At 43.5% G+C, this 24,029-nt stretch overlaps 1 protein-coding gene and 1 long non-coding RNA gene across 12 annotated transcripts; both read left to right on the top strand.

Moving 5' to 3' along the window:
- Positions 1–884: 884 nt before the first annotated feature.
- LOC139573441 (lipid droplet assembly factor 1-like) lies at positions 885–23,968 on the top strand. 11 transcript variants are annotated; one of them, XR_011674598.1, is made up of 7 exons: positions 888–955; positions 1,387–1,576; positions 19,691–19,796; positions 19,940–20,108; positions 20,300–20,438; positions 20,537–20,690; positions 22,375–22,564. XR_011674598.1 is itself a non-coding variant. In XM_071396896.1 (7 exons), the coding sequence occupies exons 2-7, from the start codon at positions 1,470–1,472 to the stop codon at positions 22,400–22,402; spliced, it is 615 nt and encodes a 204-aa protein (XP_071252997.1). In that variant the 5' UTR covers positions 892–955; positions 1,387–1,469; the 3' UTR covers positions 22,403–23,968. The 11 variants fall into 11 exon arrangements, 8 of the variants coding, with proteins under 8 accessions (XP_071252976.1, XP_071252997.1, XP_071253018.1 ...); XM_071396896.1 differs by having other exon boundaries at positions 892–955; positions 20,537–20,602; positions 22,375–23,968; XR_011674597.1 differs by having other exon boundaries at positions 885–955; positions 20,300–20,690.
- LOC139573486 (uncharacterized) lies at positions 2,928–3,337 on the top strand. Its single transcript, XR_011674612.1, has 2 exons — positions 2,928–3,027; positions 3,125–3,337. It is a non-coding gene; the product is annotated as an uncharacterized lncRNA (long non-coding RNA).
- Positions 23,969–24,029: the final 61 nt, after the last annotated feature.

Raw genomic sequence — 24,029 nt, 5'->3', positions numbered from 1 at the left:
TGGCCTACCAGGTTAAAAAAAGGTGAAATAAAATAAATAAAAATGATGAGTTTATTATTTTAATCAGCTGTGTAGTGCTCCAGTACTGAGTTTGGGAAACCCTGTTCTCAGTGGTGATTTTAGCATGTAAATCGTGGTGGGGCAAACTCCCAAAGAATGTTTTAGATGTGTGCCAGCAAAGCCACTACACAACACAACATTAAACAATACATTAATTGCACTATAACGGTGACAAACAGTGCCCACAAACTGTTAGGGCCTACATAAAGCTGTCCCAACAGCAGAGCTTTCTTTTCAGCACCATGGAGTAAATCCTTACCACAGCTACACCTGGCTATCAGCGGAGTCTTGTCTGGCAACGAAACAGATATTCAACCTCATTTACTGCATTTTTAAGAAATATAGTGGATATGGCTGACTTGCTTAAACTAATGTGGTTTCTACTTAAAATTGCGATGTACAAACTATGGCATAAGGGAATGACGAGCGGATAAGAGGCAATACGTAATTTCAATTAAGACATTAATGAGCAAGCTAAGACTTTTGAAATGTAGAGGACAGAATTCAGAACATGGGCTGTTCTTACAGTATTCTCCCTGAACTATAGGATAAATAAATAAAGGGGGTATATAAGCAGACAATGAAAGCTCTTTTGCCCTGCCGTGTACACTAGCATGTGGTGCCGTGCATTGAAACACCGCTTCCCATTTATTTTCAATGGAAGAAAAGCCTTGGGAAGCGGAGAGCGGGGGACCGTTGGGTGGCATAAACGTGGCGTGGGAGGATGTAAAAAAGTTTAAAATTTCCCAACTTTATGCAAATCCTCTGCGACGACCATTGGGCTATGACCAATCATATCGAGTGGTTCTCATGACTAATTTGACGGTATGCGACCCTGTGCTGGAGATATTCTTCAGCAAAGATGGCTGACAAAAATACTAGGATGGAAGCAAATGTAAGTAATTAAAACGAATCATGCAAAAAAATGTACAGTTGAGAGGAATATGTTAGTTAATGTAGAGACAAAGTTAATTTACGAAAATCACTATTTAGCAAGCTAGCTGACTAGCTAACGTTAACCAGCTAGCTAACATTAGCATCCTAGCCAGCTAGCTAACGTTATTATCCTAGCCACCTAGCTAGAATTCATAACATAACATAAGTTTTGCAGATTTTGTAACATATTGTAAATTTAGCAAATTCATAACATATTGTATGATTTGCAAATTCGTAACATATAATACAAATTGTTATTCCTAACATATCATACAAAATGGGTGATGGACATCCACAAATTAATACATACCATACGAAACGTAACATACATTCTAAATTGAGTGTCTTGGATTTACTTGCTTAATAATACAAGTACTGTGTACATTGTAGGGCACTGCCTGCAAACTCCCTCCATCGGCGAGTGTGCAGAGCAGCCCCCAAACAACTTGTCTTGAGGCTACCCCACATACCTTATGGAATACGGGGTCCTCGATTTGCTGTATCAAGATGAAACAGCAAGGAGGACGAGAAGTGAAAGTAGGGAGAGGAGGAAAAGGAGATTCAAGACCATTGGCTCGAGGTACTCTTCCTCCCTCAGCGCACATCAGCACGCAATGACAAATACATGGCCTGCACCCATGGGGGGTGGCAGTGCCAAGAGGGACTGGTTCAATGGGAGGAAAGTATGAACAGCACTGATCTCCCTGGGAAGATGGAGTGCTTCACCGCCTCCATATTCCAAAAGGTATACGTGTCTGTGGCATGTTCAGTACGGGCGTTGAATGTAACGTCTCTACTGTTGGCTTACCAGGTCGATTTGTTACAAGAGATGAGCATTCTCTAAGTCAAAGGTACAGCCAACCAGGACCAATGGGACAAGATCTGCGTCATTGCAGATCTCAACTTCCGAGCCTCCAGAGGCTGTGGGTGCACCATGAGTCTTATGGCGCGCGGGGGAGAGAGCGGTGTGGTTCAACTTGTCCAACCTCTCGTACAAAGAATAGGCAGATTTCCTTGATGCTCCTATAGTGCCGAATTAACCATGCAGCAGAAGTACAAACTCTGCAAGAATGAAGGTGAAGCCTTCAACTTCTGCTTGCCCTGTAGACCTGGGTACTGTGGTAACCCGGTCTCCCCTTCCACGAGCCAGGGCTTCAGGGTTTAACGTAACTCAAAACCCACAGAAATGCAGCAGGCAGCTAACCCACAGTTCGGCTCTCCTAACAGAGGCTAACAGTAGGGGAGGCGGTCTTTCGCTGCTACCGCATCAGGGTCCTGCACCCTGAATCCCTTGGGGGAAAGAAGGGCTTCTGAGGAGCATCCAACAGTTCACTCCTTGTCCTTGTCCTAAAACCCTGCCGCTCATATAGAGCAGCTAATCTCTATGCATCCGCTCACAGGGAAGATGGGAGGGGCCTCACCCCCTGTGCCATAACTCTCTCATTGGCGCTTTCACAAGCAAGAGAGGCAGGAAGACAAATTGCCCAGTGTTTTAACACTGTGCTTTGTAATACAAAAGTTTGTTGCATCCAGGCGCCTTGCCTAGGGTACAGAGCAAAAATATGACACTGGTGTGTGAGAGTCATCAGACTTGTGGGCGACTCACCGCAAGAGTAGGGAACTGGCAGTCCAGCCCTGGGTCTTGTCCACAGTCATAAAGGGGTACAGACTGCAGTTCTCTATGAAGCCACCCATTTTCAACAGAGTTTTGGTTTCAATAGCAAATGGCGACTCAGACTGCATACTAGAGCAGACAATTTCCTCTCTACTAATCAAAGGGGCAGAGTAATATCAGTGGCTTTGAGCCATCTATGTCACATCTGCGCCCACTACGCCCTCTGGTGTTCATCCGGTATTGTCTTAACCTGCAGTTGTGATTGTGTGGTTGGAGACAGGTGTGCTGGAGTCAGAGCAGATCCCTACCAGCTGCAAATCGTCCCATAAATCAAGACCTCTACATATACTCATTCCTGCCACCTCCACATACTCATTCCTGCCACCTCCACTCTGCCAGATCGTAATCTCTGCTCAGTCAGTTATCATTCTAGCCTTTTGTCTATTCTCAAGATCCTGTTGTGCTGCTTTGCTCGTTTTCCTGCCTTACACCATTTGTGTCCTCTCCTTGCAGTTACCGCTCTGTCTCTGGCTCCTGTCTCCTGTTCCACATCTCACCACCAACCACCTTGCTCTGTATATCACTCACCACCATCACCTTCGATTCCCCTCAGGACCTGTTCTACTCAGCCAACTCCAACCTCACTCCACCCTCCTGGTTTTTCTGAGCTACCCCGGTTCTGCACTCCCCATTTCTCTGTGATCAATAAACCTTTTTGTGCATTCATCCCGGCTTCCTCTTCTGAGTCCGCTCTTATGTTCCCCCCCTTCGCTCATTGTAACAATCTAGGCTTATACTCCCGGTACTTCCTGGTTCCCTTTTGGACATACGGGTCCTCAACAGCTTCTTGAGGAAGTTCACGTTCCATATGCTTACTATCAATGTGCTGTCTTGCTCTATTTGTCAAGGCAACTGGTTCACCAGTCGACCTCAGGATGCTTATTTTCACATAAATATTCTGCCTGCTCACAGGAAGCTTCTCAGGTTCGCCATTGAAGACACAGCCTACGAATACCTTGCTGTTCCCTTCGGGCTAGCCCTATCTTCCCGTACATTCAGCAAGTGTGTGGAGGCTATAGCACCCAAGCAAGCGGTATGAGACACGGCTTCCCTTGTAACCCACCTCAAAGAGTTATGGTTCAAGATCAACCAGAAAAAGAGCTCTTTGATGCCCACACATAAAATAGAATACTGGGATCTCTCTCTTATCGGGCTACGCTATCGGACAGCCACATCATGTTGTTCCAACAGTGCCTCTCCCTGTTCAACCATATCCCTAACCTTAACCGTTACCCATTGGAATGACTGCAACTCTGGATCAGAAGGTTGTGTGTCTGATCCCACTATTGATCCCACTACTGATCCCACTATCCCAAACCTTAACCCTTACGCTAACCATTCGTAATGAGTGCCTAAACTTAACCCTTAGCTTCAAAATGTGATGTTTGGAGAAATGGAACGATACAGAGCAGTAAGACTAACTAAATAACGTTGAAATTTGGCGTTTGGAACAACTTTGAAATTTGACATTTGGAGAACGTGGATGAATGTCTAATTCTGCAGTGAGACTGTAAGAGCTTGTTGGGACAGACAATACTACTGGGGTGGCATACATCAACTGCCAGGGTGGCACTCGCTCTCTGCATCTACACAGAATAGCTGTCAGGATTATTTTGTGGAGCAGGGCACACCTACTTTCACTACACGTGAGTCATGTCCCAGGCGTACTGAATGTGAGAGCGAACTTGTTGTCCAGAGGGAATCCCCTATACAGGGATTGGAGGTTCCATCCCGAGGTGGTGAACCAAGACTGGGAGAGATACGGTCTAGCCAGCATAGATCTTTTCACATCGCACAAAAATACGCACTGCCCGTTGTTCTTTGCGATAGCAGGAGATGTACCACTGAGATTGCATATACCAGCACACCCTTGGCCAAAGGTAATGCTCTATGCAAGGAATTGGGTAACAGGCGGCACGGCCCGCAGATCACTTTCCAAATATTAGGAATTCAGTTGGGGTCACTGGCAGTCACTCAATTAGCCCATGTCAGCAAGTTAGCCTAGCCAGCTCTGGTAAGTAACTCTCACTCAGATATCATATTAACATACCATAAGTCAAGGCAAAATGTGTAGAATTTAAGGAAATTAGCTTAAAAACGGCAAACATTTCTCTGCACCCTATGGCAAAATGTGTAGAATTGCAAGGCATTACCTGTAAAACTGCAAAATGTGCCCTTGCTATAAAACTGAAACATTATCTCTATGATCCATGGCAAAATGTGTAAGATTGCAGGAAATGAACGTTAAAAAGTCAACATTTTGGGCTTAGGACCCCCAAAAGGCTAGTGCCTGACTGCGTATGTGGGTAAGGATTTGTAGGATTGTAGAGGACACGCCCCCCTCAGAGAGAGAGAGACACAGCTTAATGTGAGCTCTCACATCTTTCAACATGTTTTTTACGAAAGGATAGATTTGGAGTTAGATGAACTTGGATTTTTCGGCAGGTACATATGCAGGATGCTACTCTCCACAGCATGGCCTTCACTCCAGATTTTGACCACAATTAACCGTAGAGATTACTGCTTCCAAGGTTTTCTTTTTCCAAGCTACACAGAGGGTGCTCTAGCAAACAAACAGAGACCTGAGGACACCATTCCAACCTGGAACTGAGCTCCCAGGCTTGAAAGGACAGACCAGATACAAATTCAATTAGCACTAAGGTGTGAAGTAAAAGGGCTTTTGTCCCAACCAGTGTCAGGAGTCTTTGAAGCATCCTCTGAAGCCCCTTCCTGCTGTTCAAAGACCATTCACTGGCATTTTCTACAAGAAATCTGCCTCCAGAAATAAAGGCTTCTTCCAAGTGGGTGTGACACACACCTTCTCCCATTGCCTGCTGCACTGCTGCTTGGATTCCACCTGGCGATCTGTTCACCGTCTGCCCTGGCCTGTCTCCCCCTGTCTGGTACAGGTACCTCCACCACACACTCTCAATTCAATTCAATTCAATTCAAGGGGCTTTATTGGCATGGGAAACATGTGTTAACATTGCCAAAGCAAGTGAGGTAGATAATACACAAAAGTGAAATAAACAATACAAATTAACAGTAAACATTACACATACAGAAGTTTCAAAACAAGAAAGACATTACAAATGTCATATTATATATATACAGTGTTGTAACAATGTACAAATGGTTAAAGCACACAAGTTAAAATAAATAAGCATAAATATGGGTTGTATTTACAATGGTGTTTGTTCTTCACTGGTTGCCCTTTTCTTGTGGCAACAGGTCACAAATCTTGCTGCTGTGATGGCACACTGTGGAATTTCACCCAGTAGATATGGGAGTTTATCAAAATTGGATTTGTTTTCAAATTCTTTGTGGATCTGTGTAATCTGAGGGAAATATGTCTCTCTAATATGGTCATACATTGGGCAGGAGGTTAGGAAGTGCAGCTCAGTTTCCACCTCATTTTGTGGGCAGTGAGCACATAGCCTGTCTTCTCTTGAGAGCCATGTCTGCCTACGGCGGCCTTTCTCAATAGCAAGGCTATGCTCACTGAGTCTGTACATAGTCAAAGCTTTCCTTAAGTTTGGGTCAGTCACAGTGGTCAGGTATTCTGCCACTGTGTACTCTCTGTTTAGGGCCAAATAGCATTCTAGTTTGCTCTGTTTTTTTGTTAATTCTTTCCAATGTGTCAAGTAATTATCTTTTTGTTTTCTCATGATTTGGTTGGGTCTAATTGTGCTGTTGTCCTGGGGCTCTGTGGGGTGTGTTTGTGTTTGTGAACAGAGCGCTAGGACCAGCTTGCTTAGGGGACTCTTCTCCAGGTTCATCTCTCTGTAGGTGATGGCTTTGTTATGGAAGGTTTGGGAATCGCTTCCTTTTAGGTGGTTGTAGAATTTAACGTCTCTTTTCTGGATTTTGATAATTAGTGGGTATCGGCCTAATTCTGCTCTGCATGCATTATTTGGTGTTCTACGTTGTACACGGAGGATATTTTTGCAGAATTCTGCATGCAGAGTCTCAATTTGGTGTTTGTCCCATTTTGTGAAATCTTGGTTGGTGAGCGGACCCCAGACCTCACAACCATAAAGGGCAATGGGCTCTATGACTGATTCAAGTATTTTTAGCCAGATCCTAATTGGTATGTTGAAATTTATGTTCCTTTTGATGGCATAGAATGCCCTTCTTGCCTTGTCTCTCAGATCGTTCACAGCTCTGTGGAAGCTACCTGTGGTGCTGATGTTTAGGCCGAGGTATGTATAGTTTTTTGTGTGCTCTAGGGCAACGGTGTCTAGATGGAATTTGTGGTCCTGGCGACTGGACCTTTTTTGGAACACCATTATTTTGGTCTTACTGAGATTTACTGTCAGGGCCCAGGTCTGACAGAATCTGTGCAGAAGATCTAGGTGCTGCTGTAGGCCCTCCTTGGTTGGTGACAGAAGCACCAGATCATCAGCAAACAGTAGACATTTGACTTCGGATTCTAGTAGGGTGAGACCGGGTGCTGCAGACTGTTCTAGTGCCCGCGCCAATTCGTTGATATATATGTTGAAGAGGGTGGGGCTTAAGCTGCATCCCTGTCTCACCCCACGACCCTGTGAGAAGAAATGTGTGTGTTTTTTGCCAATTTTAACCGCACACTTGTTGTTTGTGTACATGGATTTTATAATGTCGTATGTTTTACCCCCAACACCACTTTCCATCAATTTGTATAGCAGACCCTCATGCCAAATTGAGTCGAAGGCTTTTTTGAAATCAACAAAGCATGAGAAGACTTTGCCTTTGTTTTGGTTTGTTTGGTTGTCAATTAGGGTGTGTAGGGTGAATACATGGTCTGTTGTACGGTAATTTGGTAAAAAGCCAATTTGACATTTGCTCAGTACATTGTTTTCATTGAGGAAATGTACGAGTCTGCTGTTAATGATAATGCAGAGTATTTTCCCAAGGTTACTGTTGACGCATATTCCACGGTAGTTATTGGGGTCAAATTTGTCTCCACTTTTGTGGATTGGGGTGATCAGTCCTTGGTTCCAAATATTGGGGAAGATGCCAGAGCTAAGGACGATGTTAAAGAGTTTTAATATAGCCAATTGGAATTTGTTGTCTGTATATTTGATCATTTCATTAAGGATACCATCAACACCACAGGCCTTTTTGGGTTGGAGGGTTTTTATTTTGTCCTGTAACTCATTCAAGGTAATTGGAGAATCCAGTGGGTTCTGGTAGTCTTTAATAGTTGATTCTAGGATTTGTATTTGATCATGTATATGTTTTTGCTCTTTATTCTTTGTTATAGAGCCAAAAAGATTGGTTTACCCATACATCTCCATTTTGGATAGATAATTCTTCGTGTTGTTGTTTGTTTAGTGTTTTCCAATTTTCCCAGAATTGGTTAGAGTCTATGGATTCTTCAATTACATTGAGCTGATTTCTGACGTGCTGTTCCTTCTTTTTCCGTAGTGTATTTCTGTATTGTTTTAGTGATTCACCATAGTGAAGGCGTAGACTCAGGTTTTCCGGGTCTCTATGTTTTTGGTTGGACAGGTTTCTCAATTTCTTTCTTAGATTTTTGCATTCTTTATCAAACCATTTGTCATTGTTGTTCATTTTCTTCGGTTTTCTATTTGAGATTTTTAGATTTGATAGGGAAGCTGAGAGGTCAAATATACTGTTAAGATTTTCTACTGCCAAGTTTACACCTTCACTATTGCAGTGGAACGTTTTACCCAGGAAGTTGTCTAAAAGGGATTGAATTTGCTGTTGCCTAATTGTTTTTTGGTAGGTTTCCAAACTGCATTCCTTCCATCTATAGCATTTCTTAATGTTACTCAGTTCCTTTGGCTTTGATGCCTCATGATTGAGTATTGCTCTGTTCAAGTAGACTGTGATTTTGCTGTGGTCTGATAGGGGTGTCAGTGGACTGACTGTGAACGCTCTGAGAGACTCTGGGTTGAGGTCAGTGATAAAGTAGTCTACAGTGCTACTGCCAAGAGATGAGCTATAGGTGTACCTACCATAGGAGTCCCCTCGAAGCCTACCATTGACTATGTACATACCCAGCGTGCGACAGAGCTGCAGGAGTTGTGACCCGTTTTTGTTGGTTATGTTGTCATAGTTGTGCCTAGGTGGGCATATGGGGGAGGGAATGCTGTCACCTCCAGGTAGGTGTTTGTCCCCCTGTGTGCTGAGGGTGTCAGGTTCCTGTCCAGTTCTGGCATTTAGGTCGCCACAGACTAATACATGTCCCTGGGCCTGGAAATGATTGATTTCCCCCTCCAGGATGGAGAAGCTGTCTTCATTAAAGTATGGGGATTCTAGTGGGGGGATATAGGTAGCACACAGGAGGACATTTTTCTCTGTTAAGATAATTTCCTTTTGAATTTCAAGCCAAATGTAAAATGTTCCTGTTTTGATTAATTTAATGGAGTGAGTTAGGTCTGCTCTATACCAAATTAGCATTCCCCCTGAGTCCCTTCCCTGTTTCACACCTGGTAGTTTGGTGGATGGGACTACCAGCTCTCTGTAACCTAGAGGGCAACCAGTGGGTCCGTCTCCTCTATACCATGTTTCTTGCAGGATGACAATGTCTGCAGTACCGATTTCTTTGGTGAAGTCCGGGTTCCTGCTCTTTAGGCCAAAGGCAGATGACCTCAGACCTTGGATATTCCAGGATGATATAGTGAAGGCTTTTTGTTCCATAAAGTGTCCAATGTTGTTGGTCGGGGTTTGGCCTCAGGCCAGTAAGTGTGAGCAGAGCCTGCTGAGCATCTGGTACATGCCGTTGGCTTGGGCGAGTGTAAGAGTGGGGGTTGGGCCTGTTTGCCCGCTCACTATCTGGGCGTATGTGTGACTTCCATGTTGATGCCCTCTTTGCGGGGGTGGGGTGCATGGGGTGGGCAGGAGTGGCATGGGTCTGATCTGAGGGGGCCTAAATTGGGTGTGGGCATGGTTGATGTGGGGGGGGTGTGTAGGTCTAGGGGGGGGTCCTGGAGGTCTTGGAGGGTGTCTCGCTGGTCTGGGTGGGGTGTCTATTGATCTGTTGCTCCTGTGTGAAGTGTTGGGGCTTCGTTTGAGAGCGATGTCCTTTAGAGTCCGGGCAAAGGTGGGCACTGCTGCCTTGTAGAGGTGGACCTGGTCATAGAGGCTGTTCAAGTCCAGGGTGGAGTGGTGGGCCAGAAAAACATTTGGTTTTGAGGCACAGTCACGGGAAATGCTTGCGTTTACCCGCTGTATTGTAGCAGGGTGGAAGTCTTTTCGTGGTAGCAGGGTGGAGATAACCACTTGTGCGTTGGGGAAAGTAGAAGAAGCTTTTTCAATCACTCCCTTCAGTGCTGTGGCCACCCTTTCCTGCTGTGCTCTCAGGTCGTTTGTGCCTGTGTGTATTATTATGTGGCTAGGTGAGCCTAGTTTGTCCTCAGACAGAAGGTCTAGGGCGCACTGGGTGTTTGGACACCAGAGTTTAGACACACTGTGTTTGGGAAAAAGTTTTTTTTCTTCTATATATTTCCCATTTGAGTCCATAAGGAGAAAAATCTGTGTCTTGTGTTTGTCCTCAGTGGGTGTGGGGGGGTTGTCAGGAGGGCTATCGGGGTGGCTGACAGGGGGGGTGCTCAGAGGGGGTGAGAGCTGCTGGGCTTGGGGTTTTTCTTTTGTCTGTTCTGCTGTGATGTCGACTCTATGGTCAGGGTCTGGTGTGGACTGTTCTGCTGTGGTGTCGAGACTTTTGTCGGGTGCTGAGGTGGGCTGTTCTGCTGGCGTCTCTGTGGGGATGGCCACCTCCCTAGTGGGTTGTTCTCTGTCACATGCCATCCCCCTCAACCTCTCCTCCAGCAGTCTGATCCTCTCCTCCATCCCCCTCTCGCTCTCCTCCAGCAGTCTGATCCTCTCCTCTAGTGCTTTGTTCTGCTCCTGCTTCTGCTCTTTCTCCTGTTGAAGTTGTCTCACCACTGTACAGAGTGCAGATATGTCTCTCTCCACCTCCAGCTCTCCTGGTCTGGTTAAGGGGTTGTTGTGCTGGACTGTTGTATGGGTCTGTGCTGACTGGAGTGTAATCACCTGCTGTTCCAGCTCCACCTGCCTTACCTCCAGCTGGGTAAATTTATCCTTCATTTCAATGAGGGAGGAGTGCTCTGTATTGGGAGGTTGACTGTTTGCTGAGGGTTGCTCGTCTGTGGGGTTATATGGTGAGGAGGTCTGGTCTGACCCACTTGGGGTGGGGGTATCTTTATCAAGGGAGAGCTTCTCCTGCTGGGCTAGTTCTTTGATTAGGTGAAAGTCCAGCTGAAACTGTTTGTGGTTGCCCTGTACCATTACTGTTCCAGACTTATATAGATTTATATTAGCTGACTCCTCGTCCTCGTTGTCAAGAATCCTGAGTTTCCACCCCTCGTTAACCCCCCCTCTCTTGACAGAGGGGTAGTGTGCTAATATAGCACTGTGCCATGCCAGGGGATGGTTTGTGTGGAAGATAAGGTTGCTGATGTTCCCATTTTTGTAATAGTCAGCAAAAAGTGTCTCTTGATTTTCCATAAGAAGCTTCATTTTGTGATCTTTTCTTGCCTTATCATTCTTAACACTCACAGGGTAATGTATTTTAATTACCTCTGAACAGCGGGAGGCAGCTTCTAAGGCCTCTCCATTTGGTTGGGGTAGACTATTCGACTCTCCTGCCATTGTTGGGCTAATGTGCTTTGACACCTCTCACTTGGCACGTCAGTGCTAGTTGAAGCTGTATCAAGCTTGGAAGAATTATGTTACCATTCAGGCCTTATAAAGTAATGTCATGTATTTTTCTTCTTGGCTTTTGGAAATAGAATATAGTTTCAGACTAAACATTACTCACTCAGTTCCAGGTTGGGTGGTGTTTTCAGGTTTCTGTTGTTTTCCAGAGAATATGCTGTAAAGAATTATAAACCTTGGTTGTTGTGAACTTTTCAGGTGATTCCGTAATTCCGTCCAAAATCAGGTTGTAGGTTTTGAGTTTTGATTTGAAGTGAAGGTTATGTAGTAGAGGGTAGCATCCTGTATGTGTTCCTGACAAAAAATCCAAGTTTATCTAACTCTAAACCTATCTTTTTAAAGAAAATGCTGAAAAATGCAGGAGCTCATCTGATCGTGACCTCTCTCTGTTCCTCTCTCTCTCTCTCTCTCTCTCTCTCTCTCTCTCTCTCTCTCTCTCTCTCTCTCTCTCTCTCTCTCTCTCTCTCTCTCTCTCTCTCTCTCTCTCTCTCTCTCTCTCTCTCTCTCTCTCTCTCTCTCTCTCTCTCTCTCTCTCTCTCTCTCTCGAGCTTTCGCTCGCCAACAGCACAGACGCACTGTTGGGGCGAGTAACTGTGAACTTATAATGGCTAGCCCCAAGTCGTTATATATAATTTTTTTAAATATTTTGCTGTTTGCCTCATGACTCCTGCGTACTTTGACTACAAACTTTCTTTATCCAACTGTGGGACAGACTATGTTTGTTCCCACACTCGGGACTCTGACTCTCTATTGGTTACACAGACTTTTGGCCTCCAATCCTATTCTAACCACCTCTCGCCAGCTTTGTATTCATCTTACCTGATCAATCCAGATGTGTTGGTCATTACTGAGACGTGGTTAAGGAAGTGTTTTAAATACTGATGTTAACCTTTTTGGCTCTGGATAAGAGCGTCTGCTAAATGACTTAAATGTAAATGTAAATGTAAATAACCCTTTTCGGCAAGACAGATCTTCCAAAGGTGGGGGAGTGAATCTTTACCAAGGATCACCTTCAGTGCTCGGTTGTCTCTACCAAGTCTGTCCCCAAACAATATGATTTGCTGGTTTTAAGCATTAAACTTTCAAATAGCTCTTTGTTGACTGTTGCTGGGTGCTATCGTCCTCCATCGGCTTGTATCCTATCTGCCCTAAGCTCTCTCCTGGCCCCTTACACTAAGTCTGAATTTTTCCTGCTATGTGACCTAAACTGGGATATGCTTAAACAACCTGACCAAGTCCTAAAGCAATGGTACTCCCTAAATATTTCTCAGATTATCACCAATCCCACAATGTATGACTCCAAACACCCAGAAAGGCTACTCTCCTCGATGTTATCCTCACAAATAATCCTGATAGGTATCAGTCTGGTGTTTTCTGTAATGACCTTAGTGATCACTGTTTAACAGCCTGTGTTCGTAATGGCTGCTCAGTGAAATGACCTGTCCTGATATGTCATAGACGCTTGCTAAAAAACTTTAATGAGCAAGCCTTCCTTCATGAACTGGCTTCTGTAAAATGGTATAGAATCAGCTTGATCCCCTCTGTCGAAGACGCTTGGACCTTCTTTTTTGATATTTTCAGTGGTATTGTTAACAAACACACCCTCATAAAGAAAATTAGAATTATAAACAGGTTCAGCCCCTGGTTCGACCGTGATCTTGCAGAGTTACTCCACCTCAAGAATTGCATTTGGCGAAAGGCTTGGCACACACATACTCAGGCTGACTGGCTATCGTTCAGGCAAATGATAAATAAGTGCACTCAGGCTATCCGGAAGGCCAAAGTTAATTACTTTACGGAGCAGTTCTCTCTCTGTGGGTCTAACCCCAAGAAGTTCTGGAAAACAGTTAAAGACCTGGAGAATAAACCCTCCTCACAGCTGCCCATGTCCCTTAATGTTGATGATGTGGTTGTTACTGACAAGAAGCACATGGCTGAGCTCTTTAATCACCACTTCATTAAGTCAGGACTCCTATTTGACTCAGCCATGCCTCCTTGCCCATCCAACATTTCCTCATCTCCCACCCCTTCTTATGCAACTATCCCCGATGCTTCTCCCTCTTTTTCCCCTGCCGCACTACAAAGTTTCTCCCTTCAGGCAGTCACTGAGTCCGAGGTGCTAAAGGAGCTCCTTAAACTTGACCCCAAAAACACATCTGGGTCAGATGGTTTAGACCCTTTCTTCTTTAAGGTTGCTGCCCCTATCATCGCAAAGCCTATCTCTAACCTTTTTAACCTGTCTCTCCTTTCTGGGCAGGTTCCCATTGCTTGGAAGGCAGCCACAGTTCGTCCTTTCTTTAAAGTGGGAGATCAAGCTAATCCTAACTGTTATAGGCCTATTTCTATTTTGCCCTGTTTATCAAAAGTGTTGGAAAAACTTGTCAATAATCAACTGACTGGCTTTCTTGATGTCTATAGTATTCTCTCGGGTATGCAATCTGGTTTCCACTCAGGTTATGGATGTGTCACTGCATCCTTAAAGGTCCTCAATGATGTCACCATTTGCCCTTGATTCTAAGCAATATTGTGCTGCTATTTTTATTGACTTTTGATATGGCAGACCATTCCATTCTTGTGGGCCTGTCACGACTTCCACCGAAGGTGGCTCCTCTCCCTGTTCGGGCGGCGCTCTGCGGTCGTCGTCGCCGGTCTACTAGCTGCCACCGATCCTTTTTCCTTTTCTTTTGGTTATGTCTGTCTTGTGTTTCACCTGTGTTCTATTTGGGTAATTAGGGGGGGGTATTTAAATCTCGCCATTTCCTCTGGGTTTGTGCGGGATTGTTGCGTTTTCTGTTGTTCAGTTTTGGGTTGCGTTTTTTTAGGTTCTGTTGTACAGGTGTTTTGAGGCTACCGTTGTAGTCCTGTTTTTCCTGTTCTTTGGACCCTTTTTATTAAATGCCCTTTTCGGAAACTTACTTTCTCTTGCACCTGACTCCACAACCACAACTCCTTTTGGAGAGATCTGACATACTAAGGAGTATTGGTGTCTCTGAGCGGTCTTTGGCCTGCTTTGCTAACTACCTCTCTCAAAGAGTACAGTGTATAAAGTCCGAAAATCTGCTGTCTCAGCCACTGCCTATCACTAAGGGAGTACCCCAAGGCTCAATCATAGGCCCCACGCTCTTCTCAATTTACATCAACAACATACCTCAGGCAGTAGGAAACTCTCATCCATTTATAAGCAGATGATACAGTCTTATACTCAGCTGGCCCCTCCCCAGCTGTTGTGTTAAATGTACACTAAGAAATCTTTGTTGTAGAGCAACAAGCTTTCTCTACCCTTATCATTGTTCTGAACACCTCCAAAACAAAGGTCATGTGGTTTGGTAAGAAGAATGCCCCTCTTCCCACAGGTGTTATTACTACCTCTGAGGGTTTAGAGGTAGTTACCTCATACCTTGGGGAGGCAGGGAAGCCTAGTGGTTAGAGCGTTGGACTAGTAACCGAAAGGTTGCAAGTTCGAATCCCCGAGCTGACAAGGTACAAATCTGTCATTCTGCTCCTGAACAAGGAGGTTAAACCACTGTTCCTGGGCAGTATAAGACTGTTACTGGGCAGTATAAGACTGTTCCTGGGCAGCCTAGTTAAATAAAGGTTAAAAAAATACAAGTAATTGGGAGTATTGCTAGATGGTGCACTGTCCTTCTCTCAGCACATATCAAAGCTGCAGGCTAAAGTTAAATCAAGACTTGGTTTCCTCTATTGTTATCACTCCTCTTTCACCCCAGCTGCCAAACTATTCAGATGACCATCCTACCCATGCTAAATTACGGAGACATAATTTATAGATCGGCAGGTAAGGGTGTTCTCGAGCGGCTAGATGTTCTTTACCATTCGGCCATCAGATTTGCCACCAATACTCCTTATAGGACACATCACTGCACACTATACTCCTCTGTAAACTGGTCATCTCTGTATACCCGTCGCAAGACCCACTGGTTGATGCTTATTTATAAAACCCTCTTAGGCCTCACTCCCCCCTATCTGAGATATCTACTGCAGCCCTCATTCTCTACATACAACACCCGTTCTGCCAGTCACATTCTGTTAAACGTCCCCAAAGCACACACATCCCTGGATCGCTCCTCTTTTCAGTTCGCTGCAGCTAGCGACTGGAAAGAGCTGCAACAAACACTCAAACTGGACAGTTTTGTCTCAATATCTTCATTCAAAGCCTCAATCATGAACACTCTTACAGGCAGTTGTGGCTGCTTTATATGATGTATTGTTGTCTCTACCTTCTTGACCTTTGTGCTGTTGACTTTGCCCAATAATGTTTGTACCATGTTTTTGTGCTTCTACCATGTTGTGTTGCTACCATGTTGTTGTCATGTTGTGTTGCTACCATGCTGTGTTTTCATGTTTTGCTGCCTTGTTATGTTGTTGTCTAACATGCTGACCAGACACGTCGCGTGCGCGAGCGTCGCAAAATAAATTTAGAAATCCATGTTATTCAATTATTGCACCTACACTGCTCGCGCGTGCCAACGAGCGTCTGCGACGCCAAGGGCTAAAATAGAAGTCGTTCCTATTTCTGACGCAGATCGCGCTGAAAGTCATCTCCTCATTGGTTTATAGAAGCAGGTACCCACGTGCCATTTCCTCATTGGTTATACACACGTGGGTGATTGAAAGATTAACTTTGTTGCCGGTTGTCGTGGTAATACAATGAAAGTTTAGATGTGATCACCATATAAGTTCAAAGATGAAAAAGCCTGGAAGGAGGAGAGATGACTAGAAACGATTCGGTTGGCCGTTTTATGTGTGGATTAATTGTCGGCGTAGAGGTCCTTGTGCATTTCAGGTAAAATAACAACTCAATGTTTATATCCCAGGACAAATTAGCTAGCAACAGCAAGCTAGCTAAATAGGACTAATTAACGTTAGCTAGCAAGTGCAAGCTAAATTGCCATACATGTTTAATGCTTTTCTACCTGTCCCCAAATTAATGTCATTGGTTCAGAGTTTGTTTTGATATTTTAACCTGCGTGTCGTGATCGCGTTTGGTGTGGGGGGGCAAAATACATTTATGCACGATAGCGCACGATGGCGCACGCGCGCAGCCGGTTTGGGTTCCGTGTTAGGTCTCTCTTTATGTAGTGTTGTGTCTCTCTTGTTGTGATGTGTGTTTTGTCATATTGTATGAATTTCTTTTTTTAATCCCAGGCCCCGTCCCCGCAGGAGGCCTTTTGGCTTTTGGTAGGCCATCATTGTAAATAAGAATTTGTTCTTAACTGACTTGCCTAGTTAAATAAAAAATATATGGATGTGGGTAGGATTATTTCTCATTTTTGTAGCCCCTTGATGGCCAGGGGAGCTCTTTTTCACACCATCCTTCGCTTTTGCTCCCCCTCCTGTCCAGCTCCGGCGTTCGCCATCGCCGGCCTTCTAGCTGCTGCCGAACCTGCTGCTGGCAAACACCCTTCACTCATCAACCCTGGACTTGTCTTGTCATCATTACACACACCTGGTTTCAATCCCCACCCTATCACTGTATATATACTCCCTCTGTCATTTGTCTTTGTCGTTCATTGTAAATGTTGCTTGTTTTCCTGAGAGGAATCTCCTATTTCCTGAGTACTTTATTATTTTGCACTTTGGGTTTTGCTTTAATATATGGTGCTTTAATAAATTCACTAGTTCCAAACCTGCAACTGCCTCCTGCCTACACCTCTCTACACTGTTGTCAGTGGAGATTCTCCTTCTTTACAACGAGCCTTGGCAACTAGTGCTACGCAGGGATCTCTTGACCCAGGTGAATAGAGAGAGGTTCCACCCTCACACATTAACCATGGCCCTCTTGGCCTGGCTCTTGAGAAGATAAATGCGACAGGCTTGCTTCTTGGAGTCATTGAGACTATCCAAAGTGCCAGAGCCCCTTCTACAAGCTCACTGTATGGAAACAAGTGGTGTGTTTTGAGACATGGTGTGATCTAAAATAGATAATTCCTTACCAATCGCTCTGTATCCAAATGTGTATGGTTTTTACAGGACCTTTTGGACAGAGGGAAGGCTTTCTCCACTGTTAAGGTCTATCTAGCCGGCCTGTCGATAGGGTTTAACAACACAGTAAGGAAACACCCTCTGTTATGTCGTTTCATGAAGGGAGCGCGCTGCTTACGCCCAGTCTCCAAGCCTTTAGCCCCGTCTTGGTATATGTCTATTGTGCTTGAGCTGATTTCACAGCAACCGTTTGAGCCGCTGGAAAGTGTGGAGTTGAAATATCCCTCCTTAAAGGTGGCTTTTCTGAATAAAGTCCACCAGTTATGCCTACAGTTTGACCTGGTGTTATCCAAGGTAACATGGATAATGCCTAACCCAGCATTTATGCCTAAGGTCAGCTGCAATTGCAATTGTCTCGCCTTAAAGTTTATGGCTTTACAACCGCCTCCCTTCACTTCTATGGAAGAAGTGTCTCCACTTTTTTTGTACAGTACGTGCTTTGCGCATGACGTAACAGTGACCAACTCTTTAGTGTCTTGGGTGCCCTCCTGTAAGGGGGGTCAACTCTGTTCAAAGGCATCTCTTTATAAGAGATTTGTGAGATGGCATGTTGGGCCACCACTCATACTTTTGAGGTTTTACCGACTGGAAGTCATTACAACTTCATTGGCACATACTGTTCTCAGTGTCGGAGCCTTTGAGGGGTGATACTGTTGGGACTACCCTGGCTTCAGATAGCATGTCTGCGATATGGGACGTGGCTATATCCCAATGTGAGACATCGAAACAAGTATTTGAAATAGAACTTAGGGCTACTTGTGTAACCCCGGTGCTATGATAATAGGAGTGAGATGTCTCACAGTGTTTCCCTGGTCGCAAGAGCGCAAAGGAGAGAGGCATGCTTGAGAATGACCAGTGGGCAGGCTCTGGTTATTTTCTCTGTCATGAAGTACAGACAAGTTATTTTGCATCATCTTGTTTTGTTGCTTTTCTGTTTTAGTTTTTCATGACCAGTAAGCAAATATTTATTTGACTGACCACTGCCTATCTGTCTCTGTGTACACTTGGGGGGAAGGGTAGAGAATTGGAACGTAACCTTCTTGAATGGGGATGCCAGTTATATTCCATTTCTATGTGTCTTCTATGTGTCTGTGTTTTTTCAGTTCTATTAATTATATTTCAATGTGTCTCACATATTGTACTGAGATCCAAACTATTGCAGATTACTTTTTGAGAAGGCACAGCCCACTGCCCACACCTAGGGAAATGTTAGAATAATTTTTTTGTCCAGACTACCCTCACTCTCACTGAAGGGGATATATCACACACAGTGAACACACTCAGCATAGAGATCTTCCATGTTGTTATCTATTGGCTGCCTGGGCTCTTACATAACCTAGATATTTTACTTTCGTATTACAGTATCATATGATTTCCCAGATACAGGTGCAGTTCTCATCACCAGTTATGTAATTTTATCTGTGAAGAAAGGGATGTAGTATTTGCCTTGAGACTGCAGGGTTGCCAGTCCAAGCCTTGATTCTGTCTGTTGTCCTTTGTATAAGATTTTTTTGTTGTATTTTTTTAGACTGACCACTGCCTATTCCTCTCTGTGTACACTTGGGGAGAAGGGTAGATAATTTGGATGCAAACTTCTTGAATGGGTTTTTTGTTCTATAGGTTCTATTTCTATGTATCAGTCAGATATGCTTTTCAGTCCTAGTAATTTTTGTTCTATGCATTTTACACCTTTTTGTTAACATCGCGATAGTTCACACGCAGCTTCAAACCAGTCGGCACACTTACTGACAGGTAGGTAACGAACAGAGTAGTACAGGATTAGATAGGAGGGTTTAGTTGTTCTTAATGTTTGGTTCTTTAGTCTGTAAACTATGATTGACTAGACACTCCAGTACAGTAGGTGGCGGCATTCAACGATAACGTTTGTTTGCGGACCGCCATAATATTATAGAAGAAGAAGGTAACGAACAGTTTTGCAAAACGTTTGGATTAGTAGCGAACTACACGATTTGCTGTGTTAAAATTAAAGTCGTGTGGAATTGAGGAGTAACTCAATGTGTTGCTTGCTTTTTTTAGCTAGCAAGTCGTTGGAAATCGCTTTAGCTATTCAGCTAGGCTAACGTTAGTGAAAGTAAACAAACCAAGAAACCCAGCTAACTGTTACTACAAACGTTAGCTGATGTGTCATCAAGGCGCTTTGCTGAAATATACTTATAAGTGAGCTAGCTAGATACTCGGTATTCATATGTGTGTGTATCCATGAGAGGTAGCTAAACTATGTGACATAGCAACATTTATTTATTTGTAAATGTATCCCTCATCCCCTCGCCTTATCTCCTCTTCTTCCACTTCTTCTGTGCATGACAGAAACCAAACAATGCAGTGCAACAATGTGACAACTATCCCCAAAGGGCTACTGCAGCTTCGAGGCAGTTTGAGTAGCATGATGGACAGCCTGTACTATAACCCCAAGGTAACAGTGCACCCTGTCTCCTCTTCAGCAACACTGTTACAAACTCTTGGTCTAACAGTAACAGGCATGTAGGGACCTATTACTTCTTAATAGGACAATAGGTCATGTGAAGCATGTTCACGACCCTTCTCTCTCCTCACTAGGTGGCAGAGCTGATGAACACATCAATGGGGCAGTACCTCAATGGCCACCCATTCTTAGCCATGGCTGTGTTGGTATTTGGCGCCATGGCCACTGTACCCATTGGGATTTTCCTGACCTTTGCCACTGTTACATTCATTGGTGCCACTGTGGGTTTAGTTTTATTGGAGGGTAAGTCCCTACGCTACCTATACAATACCTACTGTCCACTACTACAGTGCCAATACACTCTTCCCATCTGTGTAGTATAACAACTAGCCTGAATGCCTGTCTATCAGGGACAATGATGGTGGCTAATACTGAAACCCTTTCTCACTCTCTTGTTTTTCCTCATTATTCCTACCTCCTCCCTCTCCCTCCAGTGTTTCTGCTATCCCTGGGAGGGGTCAGTCTGCTGTGTGTGCTCTCTGCTCTGGCCATCCTCTCCATCCTGGTCTCCTTGGTCCTCGGTGCCTGTTACATTACCTCTTACAATGTGCTCAACTTCTACTACAGCCAGCGGTATCAAAACACACAGCCTGGAGTGAACACACACACACACAGAGGCCCTTCATTTGAGATTCTCATTCTCTCCCTCTTTCTTTCTCTCTTTCACCCAGTGTCAGTAGGTACCGAGTCACTAGGTTGGAGTCTGCGACAAATATAACAGTCATGGAACAAGATGGGTGTGTTCAACTTAACACATTATTTGGTTGATGAACAAAAACGCCTTTCTAGACATACAGTTGAAGTCGGAAGTTTACATACACTTAGGTTGGAGTCATTAAAATTCGTTTTTCAAACACTCCACAAATTTCTTGTTAACAAACTATAGTTTTGGCAAGTCGGTTAGGACATCTACTTTGTGCATGACACAAGTCATTTTTCCAACAATTGTTTACAGACAGATTATTTCACTTATAATTCACTGTATCACAATTCCAGTGGATCAGAAGTTTACATACACTAAATTGACTGTGCCTTTGCACAGCTTGGAAAATTCCAGAAAATTATGTCATGGCTTTAGAAGCTTCTGATAGGCTAGTTGACATCATTTGAGTCAATTGGAGGGGTACCTGTGGATGTATTTCAAGGCCTACCTTCAAACTCAGTGCCTCTTTGCTTGACATCATGGGAAAATCAAAAGAAATCAGCCAAGACCTCAGAAAAAGAATTGTAGACTTCCACAAGTCTGGTTCATTCTCGGGAGCAATTTCCAAACGCCTGAAGGTACCACGTTCATCTGTACAAACAATAGTATGCAAGTATAAACACCATGGGACCACGCAGCTGTCATACCGCTCAGGAAGGAGACGCGTTCTGTCTCCTAGAGATGAACGTACTTTGTTGCAAAAAGTGCAAATCAATCCCAGAACAACAGCAGAGGACCATGTGAAGATGCTGGAGGAAACGGGTACAAAAGTATCTATATCCACAGTAAAACGAGTCCTATATCGACATAACCTGAAAGGCCGCTCGGCAAGGAAGAAGCCACTGCTCCAAAACCGCCATAAAAAAGCCAGACGGTTTGCAACTGCACATGGGGACAAAGATTGTACTTTTTGGAGAAATGTCCTCTGGTCTGATGAAAGAAAAATAGAACTGTTTGGCCATAATGACCATCGTTATGTTTGGAGTAAAAAGGGGGAGGCTTGCAAGCCGAAGAACACCATCCCAACCGTGAAGCACGGGGGTGGCAGCATCATGTTGTGGGGGTGCTTTGCTGCAGGAGTGACTGGTGCACTTCACAAAATAGATTGCATCATGAGGAAGGAAAATTATGTGAATATATTGAAGCAACATTTCAAGACATCAGTCAGGAAGTTAAAGCTTGGTCGCAAATGGGTCTTTCAAATGGACAATGACCCCAAGCATACTTCCAAAGTTGTGGCAAAATGGCTTAAGGACAACAAAGTCAAGGTATTGAAGTGGCCATCACAAAGCCCTGACCTCAATCCCATAGAAAATTTGTGGGCAGAACTGAGAAAGCACGTGCAAGCAAAGAGGCCTACAAACCTGACTCGGTTACACTAGCTGTGTCAGGAGGAATAGGCCAAAATTCACCCAACTTATTGTGGGAAGCTTGTGGAAAGCTACCCAAAACGTTTGACCCAAGTTTTACAATTTAAAGGCAATGCTACCAAATACGAATTGAGTGTATGTAAACTTCGGACCAAATGGGAATGTGATGAAAGAAATAAAAGCTGAAATAAATCATTCTCTCTACTATTATTCTGACATTTCACATTCTTAAAATAAAGTGGTGATCCTAACTGACCTAAGACAGGGAATTTTTACTACGATTAAATGTCAGGAATTGTGAAATACTGAGTTTAAAGGTATTTGGCTAAGGTGTACTTTAACTGTATCATACAATGTTGTTTCTCATAAGTTTAAAGTGTCCCTTTAATTTAATACTCAAGTTGTTTGTTCTCTCCCCTACTTTAAAATCTGGCAGAGAAGAAGATGGGAAGCCGGAGGTATAAGGAGCTGCAGCGTCAGTGATGGAGATGGCCTTCTACAGACACAATCGTATACTGATCACTGCACTGCAGTCCTCTCACTGGCAGATAGGGGTTCCTCTAGACTCGAGAACTAGATAGAGTAAAACCTCAGGTTGACTTTTCATTAAAGGCCAATGCAGCTGTTTTTATCTCAATATCAAATCATTTCTGGCTAATAATTAAGTACCTTACTGTGATTTGTTTTAAATTAAAACAAACAAAAATTGCTTCTTAGCAAAGAGCATGTTCTCATGCAATAATTGTTTAGGTCTAAGTGGGGAGGGAAAAACTGAACAATATCTGTTATTGTCAGAGATGTTTGGAACTAACTTTCTTATTGGTCTATTAACTAATTTACCGCCAGGTGATGTCAACAGGCAGCCCACCAAAGCAGGCTGAAATTTCAGGTGGTCTTTTCAAACAGCTCTTGCACTGAAAGGGCATCATTTTCACAATTGCACAGTATTATTCCAACATCATAGTCTGGAAATATTTATAAAACAGAAAAATCATGTCTTTGACTGCCCTGGGCCTTTAACTAGAAAAATCTATTATCCAAACAGCCCAATGAAATCATCACCATTGATACAAGTATTAATATTTCTTTATATGATTCTGGAGGTTGTATAATTTCACCTGACAATGTAGGCACATTGATTGTTGATTTATTTTATTGCATTATAGCATTTGTACTAATATCTCTATTTTCTTGATCTTTCTAAGGGTTAAGAGTACAAATATGTATATTTTATACATAAACAGTTGAAATTCAAGCTGCAATCAGTTGCTAGTCTGATTGTCAGATGTTACATGCAATGAATGTACCTTGGTTTTTATTGTCCTCATCATTTGCAATGGAGAGGGGACTAAGAACCTGTAATGGTAGAAATGATTTGTTAAACAAAGCCCATTTAGAACATGACAGATGACCAGGTAGCAGTGCAAATAATATACATGTTACTACTACATTGTATTTGACAATAATCTGTGTATTCTGTAAACAATGTGTACATTTGCCAAAGATTTCATTAAATGTGTTAATCTAGTTTTGATCCACATAGGATTAATAACAGGTCAGTCTTTTACGTTTAAAATCTGTGGTCTATTTGAACAGTGGGAGCTAGTTTCTGTGACTAAGGTCATGTCTGTTTTTGTAAACCAGACATGTAAAGTATGCACTAATAGAGATGATAGTGACTGATGATTTGTATAAAAAAGTGTTTTTATATGTATTCAATTGAATGTACCTTTTCTCTGAAGGTTAGTGGTGAGATGTTACTTTGATGGAATGTTTAAAGTAAATCACTTCAACTGCACTAAATTGATTTGCTCTAGAAAGCCAGTGTCTCAGTATTGTAAGACATTTTTCTAATGTACAAAAGTGTGCCCATTTGTAATGATTGACCCTTCACAGATTTGTAGTTCAGGCCTTGGGCTGTTCTTGTTAAATGTTCTGTATTGTCATGTTTAAGGTGGACCCCAGGAAGAGTAGCTGCTGCTTTCACAACAGCTAATGGGGATTCTAATAAAATACAAGTAATTCTAAGTCTTACCATTTTTTGGCTAATCTTTTTCTAGCTGTCTGTACATAGGTGTTTTTTCACATTAA

The sequence above is a fragment of the Salvelinus alpinus genome, chromosome 1, assembly GCF_045679555.1.
Source record: "Salvelinus alpinus chromosome 1, SLU_Salpinus.1, whole genome shotgun sequence".
NCBI lineage: Eukaryota > Metazoa > Chordata > Actinopteri > Salmoniformes > Salmonidae > Salvelinus > Salvelinus alpinus.
The sequence above is the reverse complement of the archived record's forward strand: the minus strand, read 5'-3'. Positions and strand labels throughout refer to the sequence as shown.